The 15187-nt window shown below is 44.6% G+C and overlaps 1 protein-coding gene and 2 long non-coding RNA genes across 10 annotated transcripts in view; 2 read left to right on the top strand and 1 right to left on the bottom strand.

The window, feature by feature from the left end:
* Positions 1–3210: 3210 nt before the first annotated feature.
* Positions 3211–15187, bottom strand: part of PALLD (palladin, cytoskeletal associated protein) — a 315678-nt gene continuing 303701 nt past the window's right edge. For 7 of the 8 annotated variants that reach the window (XM_036890918.2, XM_036890924.2, XM_057501197.1 and 4 more), the window contains 6 exons: positions 15043–15137; positions 10655–10787; positions 8359–8566; positions 6950–7115; positions 6325–6458; positions 3211–5264 (listed from right to left, as the gene is read on the bottom strand). In XM_036890918.2, the coding sequence (XP_036746813.2) occupies positions 5092–5264; positions 6325–6458; positions 6950–7115; positions 8359–8566; positions 10655–10787; positions 15043–15137 (909 nt within the window). In that variant the 3' untranslated portion in view covers positions 3211–5091. Of the gene's footprint in view, positions 5265–6118; positions 6165–6324; positions 6459–6949; positions 7116–8358; positions 8567–10654; positions 10788–15042; positions 15138–15187 lie in introns of all 8 variants that reach the window. The other variant, XM_057501264.1, reaches the window with a different exon arrangement.
* LOC130683570 (uncharacterized) lies at positions 5182–6229 on the top strand. The gene is made up of 2 exons (XR_008997373.1): positions 5182–5322; positions 5761–6229. It is a non-coding gene; the product is annotated as an uncharacterized LOC130683570 (long non-coding RNA).
* LOC130683574 (uncharacterized) lies at positions 7109–8636 on the top strand. Its single transcript, XR_008997380.1, has 2 exons — positions 7109–7874; positions 8330–8636. It is a non-coding gene; the product is annotated as an uncharacterized LOC130683574 (long non-coding RNA).

The raw sequence follows: 15187 nt of genomic DNA, 5'->3' as shown, positions 1-15187 counted from the left end.
CCTTACAGGCTGTAGCAATTTCCATGTGACATTTGCCGATGATATACACAGCTATTATCTTAATTTATGTATTTTTGTTTAAAAATTGGTAACAATTATTGTATGACTGAATGGATTATTTCATGGTGTCAGGCTGAGTTCTGTAGAGGTTAACCTTGTGGGCCATTGCCAGAATGAGTGTTTACTGGGCATGGGTTAGTTATCAGTACTTTAGTAACCCTGCTGTTGTTAAACGTGTTCCACTGACAGTTTTTAAACGTTTCAGTTAGATGGAGGTGTGAAGTTAGTGTTTCGTTTCTTTGATTGGCTTTACTCCCAACTGAGCAGCTGGGCAAAACAGTCTACAAATAAGAGTGTGATATAGTTGACCCATCCTACAGACATCTCAGTTGTTGAAGATTAACCCTCATCTTAAGACTTTAAGTCTGGTCCAGTAATGAGCTGCACGGATGATCTCAGTGGAAGAAGTGCAAGCTTTTTGTTGTTATTCTTCTCTTTTTTTTTTTAATGCTGTACTATTTTTTTTGTTATCATTAATCTACAATTACATGAAGAACATTATGTTTACTAGGGTCCCCCCCTTCACCAAGTCCCCCCACAAACCCCATTACAGTCACTGTCCATCAGTGTAGTTAGATGTTGCAGAATCACTACTTGTCTTCTCTGTGTTGCACAGTCCTCCCCATTCCCCCACCGCCCACATTATACATGCTAATCGTAATGCCCCCTTTCTTCTTCCCTGCCCTTATCCCTCCCTTCCCTCCCATCCTCCCTAGTCCCTTTCCCTTTGGTAACTGTTAGTCCATTCTTGGGTTCTGTGATTCTGCTGTTGTTTTGTTCCTTCAGTTTTTCTTTGTTCTTATACTCCACATATGAGTGAGATCATTTGGTACTTGTCTTTCTCCGCTTGACTTATTTCACTGAGCATAATACCCTCCAGCTCAATCCATGTTGTTGCAAATGGTACGATTTGTTTTCTTCTTAAGGCTGAATAATATTCCATTGTGTATATGTACCACATCTTCTTTATCCATTCATCTACTGATGGACACTTAGGTTGCTTCCATTTCTTGGCTATTGTAAATAGTGCTGCGATAAACATAGGGGCGCATCTGTCTTTCTCAAACTGGGCTGCTGCATTCTTAGGGTAAATTCCAAGAAGTGGAATTCCTGGGTCAAATGGTATGTCTATTTTGAGCATTTTGAAGAACCTCCATATTTCTTTCCACAATGGTTGAACTAACTTACATTCCCACCAGCAGTGTAGGAGGGTTCCCCTTTCTCCAAAACCTCGCCACCATTTGTTGTTGTTTGTCTTTTGGATGGCAGCCATCCTTACTGGTGTGAGGTGATACCTCATTGTAGTTTTAATTTGCATTTCTCTGATAACTAGCGATGTGGAGCATCTTTTCATGTGTCTGTTGGCCATCTGAATTTCTTCTTTAGAGAACTGTCTGCTCAGCTCCTCTGCCTATTTTTTAATTGGATCATTTGCTTTTTGTTTGTTGAGGTGTGTGAGCTCTTTATATATTTTGGATGTCAATCCTTTATCGGATATGTCATTTATGAATATATTCTCCCATACTGTAGGGTACCTTTTTGTTCTATTGATGGTGTCCTTTGCTGTACAGAAGCTTTTCAGCTTGATATAGTCCCACTTGTTCATTTTTGCTTTTGTTTCCTTTGCCTGGGGAGATATGTTCGTGCAGAAGTCACTCAAGTTTATGTGCAAGAGATTTTTGCCTATGTTTTTTTCTAAGAGTTTTATGGTTTCATGGCTTACATTCAGGTCTGTGATCCATTTTGAGTTTACTTTTGTATATGGGGTTAGACAGTGATCCAGTTTCATTCTCTTACATGTAGCTGTCCAGTTCTGCCAGCACCATCTGTTGAAGAGACTGTCATTTCCCCATTGTGTGTCCATGGCTCCTTCATCAAATATTAGTTGACCATATATGTTTGGGTTAATGTCTGGGGTCTCTAATCTGTTCCACTGGTCTGTGGCTCTGCTCTTGTGCCAGTACCAAATTGTCTTGATTACTGTGGCTTTGTAGTAGAGCTTGAAGTTGGGGAGCAAGATCCCTCCCACTTTATTCTTCCTTCTCAGGATTGCTTTGGCTATTCGGGGTCTTTGGTGTTTCCATATGAATTTTTGAACTATTTTTTCCAATTCCTTGAAGAATGTTGTTGGTAATTTGATAGGGATTGCATCAAATCTGTATACTGTTTTGGGCAGGATGGCCATTTTGATGGTATTAATTCTTCCTAGCCACGAGCATGGGATGAGTTTCCATCTGTTAGTGTCCCCTTTAATTTCTCTTAAGAGTGTCTTATAGTTTTCAGGGTATAAGGTCTTTCACTTCTTTGGTTAGGTTTATTCCTAGGTATTTTATTATTTTTGATACAATTGTAAATGGAATTGTTTTCCTGATTTCTCTTTCTAGTGGTTCATTGTTAGTGTATAGGAAAGCTGCAGATTTCTGTGTGTTAATTTTGTTTCCTGCAACTTTGCTGTATTCCGATATCAGTTCTAGTAGTTTTGGAGAGATTTGATGTATCTGTGGGAGCTGTGTTTAGGACATTTAATTTCTAAGAAGGGATGCGGCATGTGGCTACAGAATTCTTTCCCCAAGAGGCTGCACTGCAGCTGGTGCGGCCTGAAGCCCGCTTAGGGAGGCAGCGCTCTCAGGCAGCTCTCGGCATTCTCCCCTTCTGCGGGGCACACACATCTCGGCTGTCCCATCAAATGCAAGGCTAGGTGCTGCTCTGAAGGGATTTTGCATTATTAGGTCACAAGTCAGATGATTTTAAGAGACTATCTAGTGGTGCCTGACCCACTTGGGTGATCCCTTAAAATGCACTGGGTGCTTCATGACAAGAGATTAAAGCACAAGAGGGATTTGTCCTGAAGAAGATTCTCATGGCTGCTTTTCAAGGATACATGGCAAGGAATGCAGGTGGCCTGTAGGAGCCAAGTGGCCCCTAGCTGACTACCCAGTGAGACCCCTGTCTAAGTGCAAGGAGCTGGGCCATCCCAGCCACCGAGCTTGGAAGAGGACCCCAAGCGCTAGGTAAGGACGTGCTGGCACGTGCTGACTTCAGCTGGTATGGCTCAGGAACCCAGCCACGTCCTGTACACCTATGGACTGGGAGCTAGCGAGTGAGTGTGTTACCAAAGTGACTGAATATTTTGCTTCACAAAATTGCAACTATTTTTGTTAAATATTTATTGATGTTAAAATCCACATTACACCAGCACAACAAATCCAAAGTAGTATAATAATATTTTTTCATAAATACAACATAAAAAGGTGGCAAATAATGTTCCTTAATCCCAAACCTAGCAAATTAGCAAAAAAATGAAAACACATTCTGAAAAATTTGGCAAGTCATAATTGTACACTATAGAAAGGTCAACGGGGACTGTGTACGGGTGGATTATATTCCATACTAGCAATGCATGTGTGTCACAGAAACTTGTACCACGTGTGTCAGACAACTGCCACCCAGTGTGCAAGCTTGTTAATCGTTTAGAGCTTGGTCAGTGTTCTTACAGAGTAGAAGCAGTAATGTGATATACACGGGTCGGTACACAGATATAAAATCACTTAAAAAATACTACATATTTAATTGAGTAACTGAGCTAAGAGAGTTCAACTTTTCATTATAAATAATAATGAAAGATACATGTGTTTTGCATAAGGAATACAGTGTTTTCCTTTCATAGCAAAGTACCATTACCATTAAAGCCTCATGTTTTATAATTAATATTAGGCCAAAGAAGTTGTTTTTTTCTTCTTTTTAAAGTGTTTATTGGTTCCAACTTAAAACCATCAAGTCTGGTCAGATCCAACTCAATCAAGCTGGTGCAGAATCACATGCAGTCAAGAATCAGTGTTTGCTGAAATGCCGTCACAACACTTGGAACCCAGCACCTTCTACAGCGAGGTCTCAGGGGGCAGGGAGGTGGGCTATTTTCTGTCCACCCTATCTATCTGGTGCCACTGAAAAGAAAGCCCGGTGGCACAAACCTGCTGTGGCTGAGTCCCTGTGCCCCCCGAGCAGACTAGATCTGCAGGCAGTCTCTCACTCACGCACTTGCAGTCGCAGTCTGTTTTCAACTTGCTCCACACATCGAACGTCTCCAGCTGCTACGGACCTCAGACACACTGAGGTTCCCGGGGCACCTGTGCTCCAGACTCCCAGCTGACCCTGGATTCCCTGACTTTTGAATGGCAGTGTTTTTTCACTTACATTTTAGGCTAATCCTGAAGCCCACCAAGGAGAAGCCTGTCCTTTACCAGGTCCCCTGCCCCTTCTGTGGTGTCTGAGTGGCAGCCTCCTTCCCCTGCCCCTTTCCAAACCTGCTTCCTCCAGATACGGTGCACCTTCTGTGGAATTGACTTTAATACAGCTCTGCTTTACTCAGAATTCTTTATATTATTTATATTTAAGTTAGCCTCCTCATATGGTTTGTAAATAAGCTTCTTGCCAAGGTAGCATGAACAGAAAATCCTACACATAAAGAAAAGAGGTTAAGAACTAAGGCACTAACCTGTTGGAGAACCCTTGGTGTTAATAAAATTTAAGGCTAGTAATTCCTTTCTCCTGAATTAGACAATCTGCCAAGAGAAGGCGTTTGCTTGGGTTTCTGTCGTTCTGCTTGCTTCTCACCCTGCGTATTGCCCTCGGCCAGCTGCAGCGGTCTGCACACGACGCCAGTCCGGCGCAGCTGCCGCCTTGGGATTGTTCCCTGGAAGCATGCGACGAGCACCGACAGCCGGTGGCTAAAGGCACGTCAGGTGAGACGGATCCTGGTTGCCTTTGATCAACTGATTTCTTCAGCATTTTAGCATTTCAGACACTTTAATTATTACAGCAACTCCATAAGTTTTAAATTGGACAATGAATGTGAATCTTCTGTGCAATGTGTACATTTCTGTTAGATCGCCTAAACTCTAAAAAAAATATTTTTGTGTTTTTTCTTTCTTACAGTCAAAGGCACGTCTTTGCCTTTTACGTGACACGGCAGAGGAGCCGGCGGTGGGGGCCATGGCGGCTGCGTGGTCCAGGCCCCCCTGGGGGGCCGGGTCACAGGTCCTCGCTCTCCACCAGCCCAGCATTCAGTGCCAGGTGGGACGGGCTGGCTTCGGGCTGGAACGCTGCCCTGATATCCAGCCCCTGGTCCGAAAGTGCCGCGTAGCGACTGGCTGAGGGCCGGACTTTCTTTGGCCTGGTGCTCTGCAGCTGCTGATGCCACTGGGCTAAAAAAAAAAAAAAAAGATTTTGTTTTTAACCCGGATGTAATTGGAAAGTGCTCAGGTACTTCCCATACAGAAATGTCTCTTGTGGCATGTTTGACGCATGTGTTCTTCATGAAAGACTGAGTGTGTCCATGGTAGGGGCATTCACACGCTGCAGATGTGCTGTCCCCACAGGGTGGTGGGACTGTAACAGATGATAAGGACAGAGTGTGGTTTATCTGTGAGTACGTGCTCACTGCAGAGAGGAGTCCGGTGGAATGGTTCCTAAGCTTCCTAAGGCCCACCCCACCCTTTAAAAAAAATAGCCAAAGCTTGTAGCATGTAAGTGCCGCAGTGGCGTGGTCCGGTGTCTGGACGGGTTCACACTGACCAGCTGAGCTGGGCAGCAGGGAAGCTGAGGGCGCTCAGGCCTTAAGGAGCTTACAAGTGATTTTTTTTATTTAAGAGGTAAAATTTGAAGTCAGTTCTTCATTTTTCTCTGGTTTTATGTCAACAGATCATGGAATGCTATCAATAGGAATGAGTTTCTGAAAGTTGGATGCATGTACAAAAGACACATGCGCACACGCAGACCTACTGCTGAGCTGCGTAAGCTGGGTTAGCAGCAAGACATCGAGCCACAGCAAGGACACACGCCTCGAGTGCGTTAGGAACCACGGCAGGCGCACACTGCAGGAGGAAGGGTTAGGCAGTCGTCCGCGGGACATGGGACGAGGAACTAAGAAAAACCAGGCCACGCCTTTGCCAGCTGTTAGCTGTAAGGACACCTGGGTAAGGAAGCCAGCTGGCTAGCCAGTCATGTGAGAGGAGTCAACATGCGTGTTTTGCTAATAATGCAAAGTTCCTGAAGGTACTTGGGTGTTTGTTCTCCTGGTGTAGTTCACTATTAATGTTGAGAAACTATAAATAGAAAGAGAAAGAGCAACATGAAATTTTTAGCAAATAAAACAAGATCATATAAAAGTAACGTGACTTGCTGTCCAGAGTCTATTTTTTCACGACTCAGTGAATAAATGCAGCGAGGCGATATGGGATGGGATTGGGATGGGATGGCGCTCACTGTGAACATCCAGCCTGGCGGTACAGGACGCGATCCCTGCTTCGTTCTTGGCCGACACCGTGTACCACCCGGCGTCGTCCCGCGTGGCCCCCTGGATGAGCAGGCAGAGGGAGCCGTGGCTGTCCTGGTGCATGCTGCAGGGAAGACAGGGCCGTCTGGGGCTCACTTTGCAAAAGGGGCCCTGCACACGAAGTGTCATTTTTACTGATGGTTAGAAACAGAACTGTGCAAATAGCTGATATTTGGGTCATACTCTGGAGGCAAGCTCCACTAAGGAGCCTGGGGGAGAAAAGCAGATGTCAAGAGGCTGAATGAACTGTACACTGAATTTCTGAGGACCAGCCTTTACAAAAACCACTGAATAGTTTCTCTACCACCAGTGAAGCAAATGAATTTACCTTTACAGATGAAGCACATTCTGACTTAGTCTAATGGTGGTTTTTTTAAGTGTTTGTCACACACTGGTGCACCTTCCCAAACCCTAATGGGACATTAGGGTAAAGAGGGGTTTTGTCTTTGACACAGCAGCAGCTCTTAGATGCACAGCTGCGCCGGCTCTCAGGCATCTTTTTTATCAGCAGGGCTTCTGGAGCAGGTGTGGGTCAGGGCAGCTCTATGTGCTCACCTCACGCGGTCAGTGCTCTGGGTGAGTGACTCGTTTTCTTTCTTCCAAAATATCTGCGGTGGAGGCACTCCCAACACACGGCACTCCAGTCTCACTGGGTATCCGTCAGCAACGCCTGTGTTCTGCAGCTTCTCAATGAACACAGGGGGTTTGTGTGCTTCTTTAGCTGGGGAAACATGAGATGAATTATCTGTCAGTGCCACACAAAAGGAGCTAAGAAGAATCCAGGAGGTTTTAGAGATGCTGCTCCATGGATCTTTTACTTTACGGTGCCATTTTTCACTTCATGCAGTAAGCTGTTGTCCTAATTATTCTTTTACCAAGAAAGGTTCCTGCATGTCACTCCACTCAGTTATTTCCTCAATCAACAAGTCTGACAGGCCCACACAGTCCACAGAATGCTTGACAGGCTGCACAGCACCCTAATTCATTGTCAGCATGGGACGGTGGCATGACTGTGTATTGTGCATGCCCAGCCTTCACCAGCCACCACCACCCAGTGACGCTGAGGACAAGCGTTCTAGGAAATCCGTCTGCTTAACAGTACCTCCTGCTGCCTGAGATGTTTGCTGCCATAGGATTTAAAGGGGGACATAAAGGGAGGGCATTTTTATCTAAATCTGGCAGCTTTAAATAGTTACCCATAAAGTAGAGCTGTATATCTTATAATTTCCAATTTGTATTCTCTGAAGGAGGCTATAAAAAAGACAACTTTTATTACTCAGTCTTAAAAATCAGACCTATTAGTTAACAAGTCTTAATATTACTACTGAATGAGAAACTTTTTTCTTGGATCCGTAGCGGAAACAATTTCAGAGAAAGAACAAGGCTCATAGTCTCCTGAGCCACCCACAGTGTCTGAGGACTCGCGTCTTTCCGCCCCCCCAGGGGGCAGGGCAGAAGAGCCGGGGGAGAGGTGAACATGGTAAAAATTCTACCTGAAATTTTCATATACCCAAGACTCTCAAAGATCTTGAACTATGGAGAGGGTTTATTTTTATCGGGCTTTACATGGTTATCTGGTCTCAGGTATTTTGGGGGAAGTAAGAACAGACCTCACTTAGTTTTTGTTCTGGGCCCATTTTGAAAAGCGTGAAATGCTGGTTCCCGGAGCTCGTGCTGCCGTGGCTCTTTCCCTCGGTGGGAACGCTGGCCCTACACACACTCACACAAGGGCCAAAATGACCCAGAAGAGCTGCTAAAATCCTAAAGCAAAGACAGATAATGAAAAATTCCACTGAAGAAAAATTAATGTTTCTGATTTGCTATAAGCCTTATAACATGTCCTAATTGGCTATTTGTTGATGTTGCGACCTACTTGTTCAGTATTTATTTTTCATATTGGCGATTACTGCACTTCTAAATCTGGTGTTCATTTAGAGAGAAAAAGGATTCAGAGACGATCCTACCGGCAACTACCAGCTCCAGGCTGAATGAGTTCTGTCCCGCCCGGCTGGTGGCGGTGCACGTGTAGATGCCAGCGTCGCGCGATGTGACCGGTTCTATGATCAGGGAGTGCACCCCGTTCTCACGCACGAGCATCTTGTGGGCGCTGTCGGGGCAGATGGGCTTCCCGTCGAGCTGCCAGCTCAGCTCCGGCGTTGGTAACCCACTGACCTAAGCCAGAAAGGAAACACATGTAAATTTTTCTAGTATTAAAACGATGAAACAATTAACAGCTAAGAAACTGGCATGAATTCCTCATGGGCACTAAGGACTCACTTCTAAACATCTTACAGAGCAACCTTCAGAAAAGTGAAATGGGGGTTTAAGAGCTTCTGTCGTCATCTCCCCCGGGGTCATAAGGTCTGTGGGATGCTGTCGCCGAGGGCTCTGGGCTCTGGAGAGAGGGACCTGGGCACGGCCATACACACGCAGCGGCCGGTGCAGGCCGCCCTGGCCTGGGGACAGGAGTCAGCACGCCCTTCGGGGCACAGGTCTGCTGTCGTTTCACACACTTGAGACCAAGTGACGGGAGCGACACAAAGTACCCAGGGAGCCGTCAGCACTGGTCAACACACGGGGTCGCTCGGGCACGGCAGCCTGTGAACTCCTCGGCTTTGGCTCGACCCTGCGTGGGGAGGCGGGCACCCCCAAGGCAGCCTTCTGCCCCGGCCGCCTTCTGTTGAGAGCTGCCAAGGCCCTTCCTGTCACGTGACACGCACTTCGCCGGTACAGGCGCCTGCCCCACATGTATGGCAAAGGCGTAGAGAATTTGAAGGAAGAAAATGAGGCAAAACTAGACGACTGGTTAAAAGGAAGAAGACACTTAGAAGTGGCAGCATCTGGGCAGCGGGGCTTCGGAGGGCATCAGGGGAGGGTGCGGGGCCTCCGGGGGGTCCGGAGGGCACGGGTGGTTCTGGCCAGGCCTCTCCCGGGCCCCGAGGTTGGCCCCCTACTGGTGCCCTGCGCTATGCACTCCGGGTGTTTCCCCGGCCCTCCCGGTATCGGGAACTCGGGGTCGGCACAGGCGGTCGTGATTCGGGCAGGGCCACGCGCTCAGCTGACACGGAAACGGGAGGGACAAGAGCACACTTGTCACTCCCGGTGTGAGGGTGGTTCCCAGACTCAGGACCAGGGCAGACAGGGCGGGGCCATCTAGGGATGCGCCGGTGCAGAAAAGGGGGGCGCTTTCTGGGCAGAAAACCTCGCTGTTGCTTGTGTGATCACAAGTAGAGCTAACATTATGTTACTCTCCATATATCCTCCATCCAGATTTACTCTTTTACGGTTTTTTACACTTTTTAAAAAGAGATCCTAGACTTATATTATTTTAATCTTCTATGACTTAGTGTGATTCTTAAAAATGTAGAGTTTTCTTAATCAAAATCCCATCTAAAATTTCCTACTGACTCCAGTGGCATTTTACAGGTGGTCTATATGAATTACTATGGACCAAAAATACACATACATAAATACACACATACTGAAACTCAGCTTGTGTGTGTGCTTTTATACTGTAAAAAGAATTATGCTGGAAAATAAAAGTTTGTTAAGAATACATTTTTTTAAATACAGATTTCTACAAACCCAGATTTAATCCTCTAAGCGCCTTACAGTTGTGTTCTGTATTCCCAGAGAGAACCAGCAGAGGGAGCCCAAATAATTTTAGTAACCTGATCAAAACGTAAGAGGTAAAATTTAAGATCAATCATAGTAGAGTAAAAACAACAAAAATTTCAGTGGTCCGTAAACATGTTTGGCCTCAAGCTCTTTGAGAAACAGAACGGCATCCCACGCGCAGGTCAGTGAATTCAGCAAGCACCCCTGAGGACGAACCTGGGGTGGGCGCCTGCTGGAAGGAGGCTGACAGGCTGATTCCACTTAGAAATTCCTCGGTGGGGGGTGGGGGGTAGGAATAAACGTCAGAGTGGACACATGCATACAAAATGTGTATGAAAAAAGATCAACAAATGAATGCCTAGGACATAACAGGTTCAGAATATTTACTACTTCAATGAAACAGAAGCCTGGCAGGGACTCAGGGCATGTGGCTCAAAGTAAAACATACTTAATACGAGTTGAAGAGTAAAGGAAAAGAATGATCTAAATTAGTGTGTAAACATCCTGTGTATTTCACTCATTTTTTTCCTCTAAGCTGGAAAACATTTTAAAAGACGTGCACTTCCCACAACCTCCCCAAAGGGCCCACTGGGGGCAGCGGCAGGGAGGGAGGCCGCAGGCCAAGGCGCCAGCCGCTCTTACTTTGCAGTCCATCCTGCAGAGCTTTCCTTCCTGAACCGTCAGGTCTCCGGGCGCTTGTAAGAAGTGAGGCCTGAAGAACCGCTCCTGAACCGGCTCGCTTTCATCTCCACTGTCCCTTGATCGAGAACGAGGCCTTAGGACGGGACAGACGATAAATACATAGAAGGATAAGGGAAGGAAAAGGAAGGAGAGGGAGAAAGAAGGAAGTTATTTCTAGGCTTTTTAGTCATCTGTTTTTATCATAGTATGTGGGGTGAAAATATAATTTCCTTACCTGACTCCTACTTCCAAGGTTTACACATAAAAATGTCAGGAAAGCAAAATCTTGTTTCATTTGGATGTTTATCATAAACTTAATAGTCTGCTAATTGCAGATCTTAATTCCACTGTCCTAATCCTTGAAGCTAGTATAAATGAATCATAAAAGGGCTAATGGGAAAAAACAGGGTACTGTATACTAGCCTTTTTTTCTCTAAATATTTTTAAAGCTGTATGAGAAGTAGCAGCTGTTGCTTATTACCAAATCTTTTCAACAGAAATTATAACTTTCCAGTATGACTTTAAACTTACAGGAAATTGAAAGTTATTATTTTGCAAGAATCTAGTATCTTTCTAATCAAAATTCTTTTTCACATTAACCAGGAAAACAAATTACAGGTGCTTAGAGACACTGTTTTTGGCTTTGAAGCAGAATTGTGAGAATCTCCCAGACTGCATCTCCCTTGCTTTTAAAGTATGTTGGCAGAGGTACATTGAAGAGCAATACAATTAAAGTAATCGCAGAGAAGACTTAAGAATAAAGAATGAGCTGTACAACACAGAGAAGACAAGTAGTGATTCTACAACAGGTTGCTACGCTGATGGACAGTGACTGTAAAGGAGTATATAGGGGGGACCTGGTATAGGGGAGAGCCTAGTAAACAAAGTATTCGTCATGTAAGTGTAGATTAATGATTAAAAAAAAAAAAATGCAGTTCCTATGTGGTGACCTCTAATGAGTTCTACACAATGATATAAAGGACATATAAAAGTGTAGGCAAAGGGTCTGTTTGTGTTTATACAGAGGATCAAAGCCTAATTTGGCTACCCCGAAAATGAACTAAGATACGATATGAAAGAGAACTTCCAACATCTGCACCCTCTGGAAGACTCATGCCAGAAGATGATCATCAAAAAACCCCAACAAAGATCCACGCACTGCTACAGCTGTAGATGCACTCATCCCACCAGCTCCTGGACTTGCCATGGGAATGAAGGAGACATCTAAGCTGGCCTGTGCATACAGTAAAACAACAAATTTGACTGGATCTATACTGTTGGAACTCAACCAAGAATTAGGAGAAGTGCAAATTGTAGCGCTCCAAAATCTTACAACTACAGACTATTTACTGTTAAAAGAACATATGGGATGTGAACAGTGCCCAGGAATGGGTTGTTTTAATTTGTCTGATTTTTCTCAAACTATTCAAATTCAGTTAGATAATAACCATCATATCATTGATAAGTTTTCACAAATGCCTAGGGTGCCTAACTGGTTTTCTTGGTTTCACTGGAGATGGCTGGTAATTACAGGTATGCTTTGGTTATGTAACTATACTCCTATTATGTTAATGTGTGTGCACAATTTAAGTAGTAGCTTAAAATCTATACATGCTGAAGTTACTCTACAAGAAGATATGTCAAAGAAATAATCAATCTTCCCATGTTTTCTCCCGCCTGCTACTTCTATAGCTTTTCTTCTTCCTTCCTAATTACAACAAATTCTTAAATAGAATTCGTGCCTCATATCAAATTTACCGAGTATCATAACTCCTCCAAGTGGTAAAGATACCTCAAGACAAATGCTGGGCATAGAAGCCACAGGGCATAAATATGCAAAGAAATAAAAAGCTAACCATTTCAAACAATAAGGCTTCTCTCTCACTTACCAACTTAACATTTCCCTGTATGGCCCCGGAAGATGACTGGTTAGCCAGAGACGGGTAAGATTCCTCAAGGGAGGAACAACCTAAGACAGGCACAGTCGCAGGGGGGCCATCAGGTGAGAAATTGGGGATCAACAGAGGTGAGGCTTAGAACCTCACCCTCCCTGTTCTGAGAGAAATCTTCTGCATACGTGGATGTTTTATTGCCCTGGTCTAGCTTGGATTAACACATAGTCTACAGGCACACACCTGATCATCTACATTTGCTCTCTTACAACACTAAACTATGTTTTCTACCTTTATGTTGTATCTACCTACCACTTCAGCATTTTATTAAAAATAATAAAGAGAGAAATGTGGTATCCACATATAAATCAAGTATAAAAATCAAATGTGTATTCATATTTGAACTGACTGTTTATAGTTCATAATGCATGAGCAAAACCAAAAGTTTCTGTGATGACTGCCCTTGTACTGTTCACCATGTAACTTATTCACTATGTAAGAATTTGTTCTCCATGTAAGAACTTGCTCGTTATGCTTCAGAAGATTGGAGACTGACGAAAATTAGGCTTGGGGTGGATTAATGATTGTGCATTGAGCATTGACTCCCCTACACAGAATTTTATTGTTGTTAACAACCATTTGATCAATAAATATGAGAGATGCCCTAACAACAACAACCAAAAAAAAAGTACACACTTCCAATTGTAAAATAAATAAGTAACCGGGATGTAATGTATAGCATAAGGAATATAGTCAAAATATTGTAACAACTTGGTATGGTGATAGCTGGTACCTAGAATTATCATGTATATAAATGTTGAATCACTGCGTTGTACACCTGAAACTAATGTAATGTAATACTGTGTGTCAACTACCCTTCAATAAAAAATAATTATCTAAAAAAAAAAAAAAAAAAGAATAAAGAATGAAATGTGAATACAAATTTGCCACTAATCACTAAAAGTAAGTTTAAGACACTTAAGCAGAAGAAGCAAGGGAGAGCAAATGAAAGATTGGTGTGACAGGCCGGTAATTATCAGCTTTTTCACAAAGTTTACCCTTCTCCGAGGACAGCCCTAACTTATGAGCCAAATGCTTTTCCAGCAGACACAGAGGGAAACTCTGGAATGCCCTGAGTCCACAGGAAGAGCTGGAGGAAACCAAGAGGCGTGTGCTTACAGCCACAGACACAGCCGCGAGTTGGAATCTCACCCACACACTCAGGGGCCAGGCCTGTCTTCCAAATGCCGAACCAAGGGTCCTGCGGACCCCGTCACACGAGGGGTGCAGGCACCCCATTTGCGCAGTGCTGCCACAGCTTCCCTGCCTGCCCTCCAGGGCCCTAAGTCAGCGCTTGCACACCCAGCTGGTGTCCAGGTTTGGTCCGAGGCAGCCGCATAAAGGAAGTATCGTGGGAAAGCGAGTCAAATGCCTTTTTCGGTCACCCAGCGCATAAGCAAATACATCTGCAGCAAGGTGTGTACATCCCTCTGCAGTCTGGTAAGTGTGCAACAGCATCGTGTCTGATACAACAGTGTATGCTCCTCAGGAAATACTTTATTGCTACAAAAAGCTGGCCATCCTCCGAGCTTTTGGCAAGTCACACTCACTCATCACAGGTCGTAACAAGATCAGCAGTAAGGAAAAGCCACCCATGTTCCGAGGGGTGGAAGTGACGCACAGCGAGCAGCTGCAGCTGGGAGGGGGTGCCGGCAGACCTGCTGGAGGCCGCCCATGACCCTCAGGTCTGTGCAGTGCACAGAGCCAAGGTGTCCGCATCTGCGACCCCACATTCCCGGCCTGCACTACTCAGGCACTATGTCTCCAATACCTATGGTCGACTTACCATATTCTTTTTTTTTTTTTTATTTTATTATTTTTTTTCAACTTACCATATTCTTTCCCAAGTGCAAATACGTCACCACGACGTAACACTTCCCCTCCCTCCGCTCATCGTTATTCTGCCAGCATCCTTGCAATAACGTATACCACACTCCACACTGCTGGTGGGCGTTTGTCGAGCATTTAACATTTTTAAATATGACAAACCTTACCTACAAGATTATGGTGTAAAAGTGTTTTGGACTGACTGAAAAATGAACATTGAAAAATTAGCTGATTTAAGAAATCTGTGGCAGTAGTTTATAGCAGTCAGTCCACACAGCTGTTGGTTAGAGAAGTTTGTGTGCCATTTCTCAGTATTTTCACGATGTGCTGAGTCTTGATTTCTTCATAAAGAAACTGGGTCCTATTTAACAAACTAGGGGTGGTGTATCTTTCTGAATGGCAAAGGAACATTGCCAGCAAGGAGCCGTACACTCTGTACACTTTAAGATGTATTCACATTCTGTCTTCCAATTATGTTCCCTTTTGTGGTCACACCATGATTCTTCTAATGTCGAATTTACAGCAGTGATATAATAACAGTGCACCGACGGGAAGGAAGATTTGCGATACCTTCTGACATGAGGATGGCCGGAGGGGCTGCGGGGACTACGGCCTCTCTGGTGGACAGCCTGGACCATCAGCCGCCCGGTGCAGCTGACGCGACCCTGTCAGAGAGAGCAGGAAAAGAAGTCACTTAGTTTGCACAGCTGACCAC

Source organism: Manis pentadactyla, chromosome 1 (genome assembly GCF_030020395.1).
Source record: "Manis pentadactyla isolate mManPen7 chromosome 1, mManPen7.hap1, whole genome shotgun sequence".
Lineage (NCBI taxonomy): Eukaryota > Metazoa > Chordata > Mammalia > Pholidota > Manidae > Manis > Manis pentadactyla.
The sequence above is the reverse complement of the archived record's forward strand: the minus strand, read 5'-3'. Positions and strand labels throughout refer to the sequence as shown.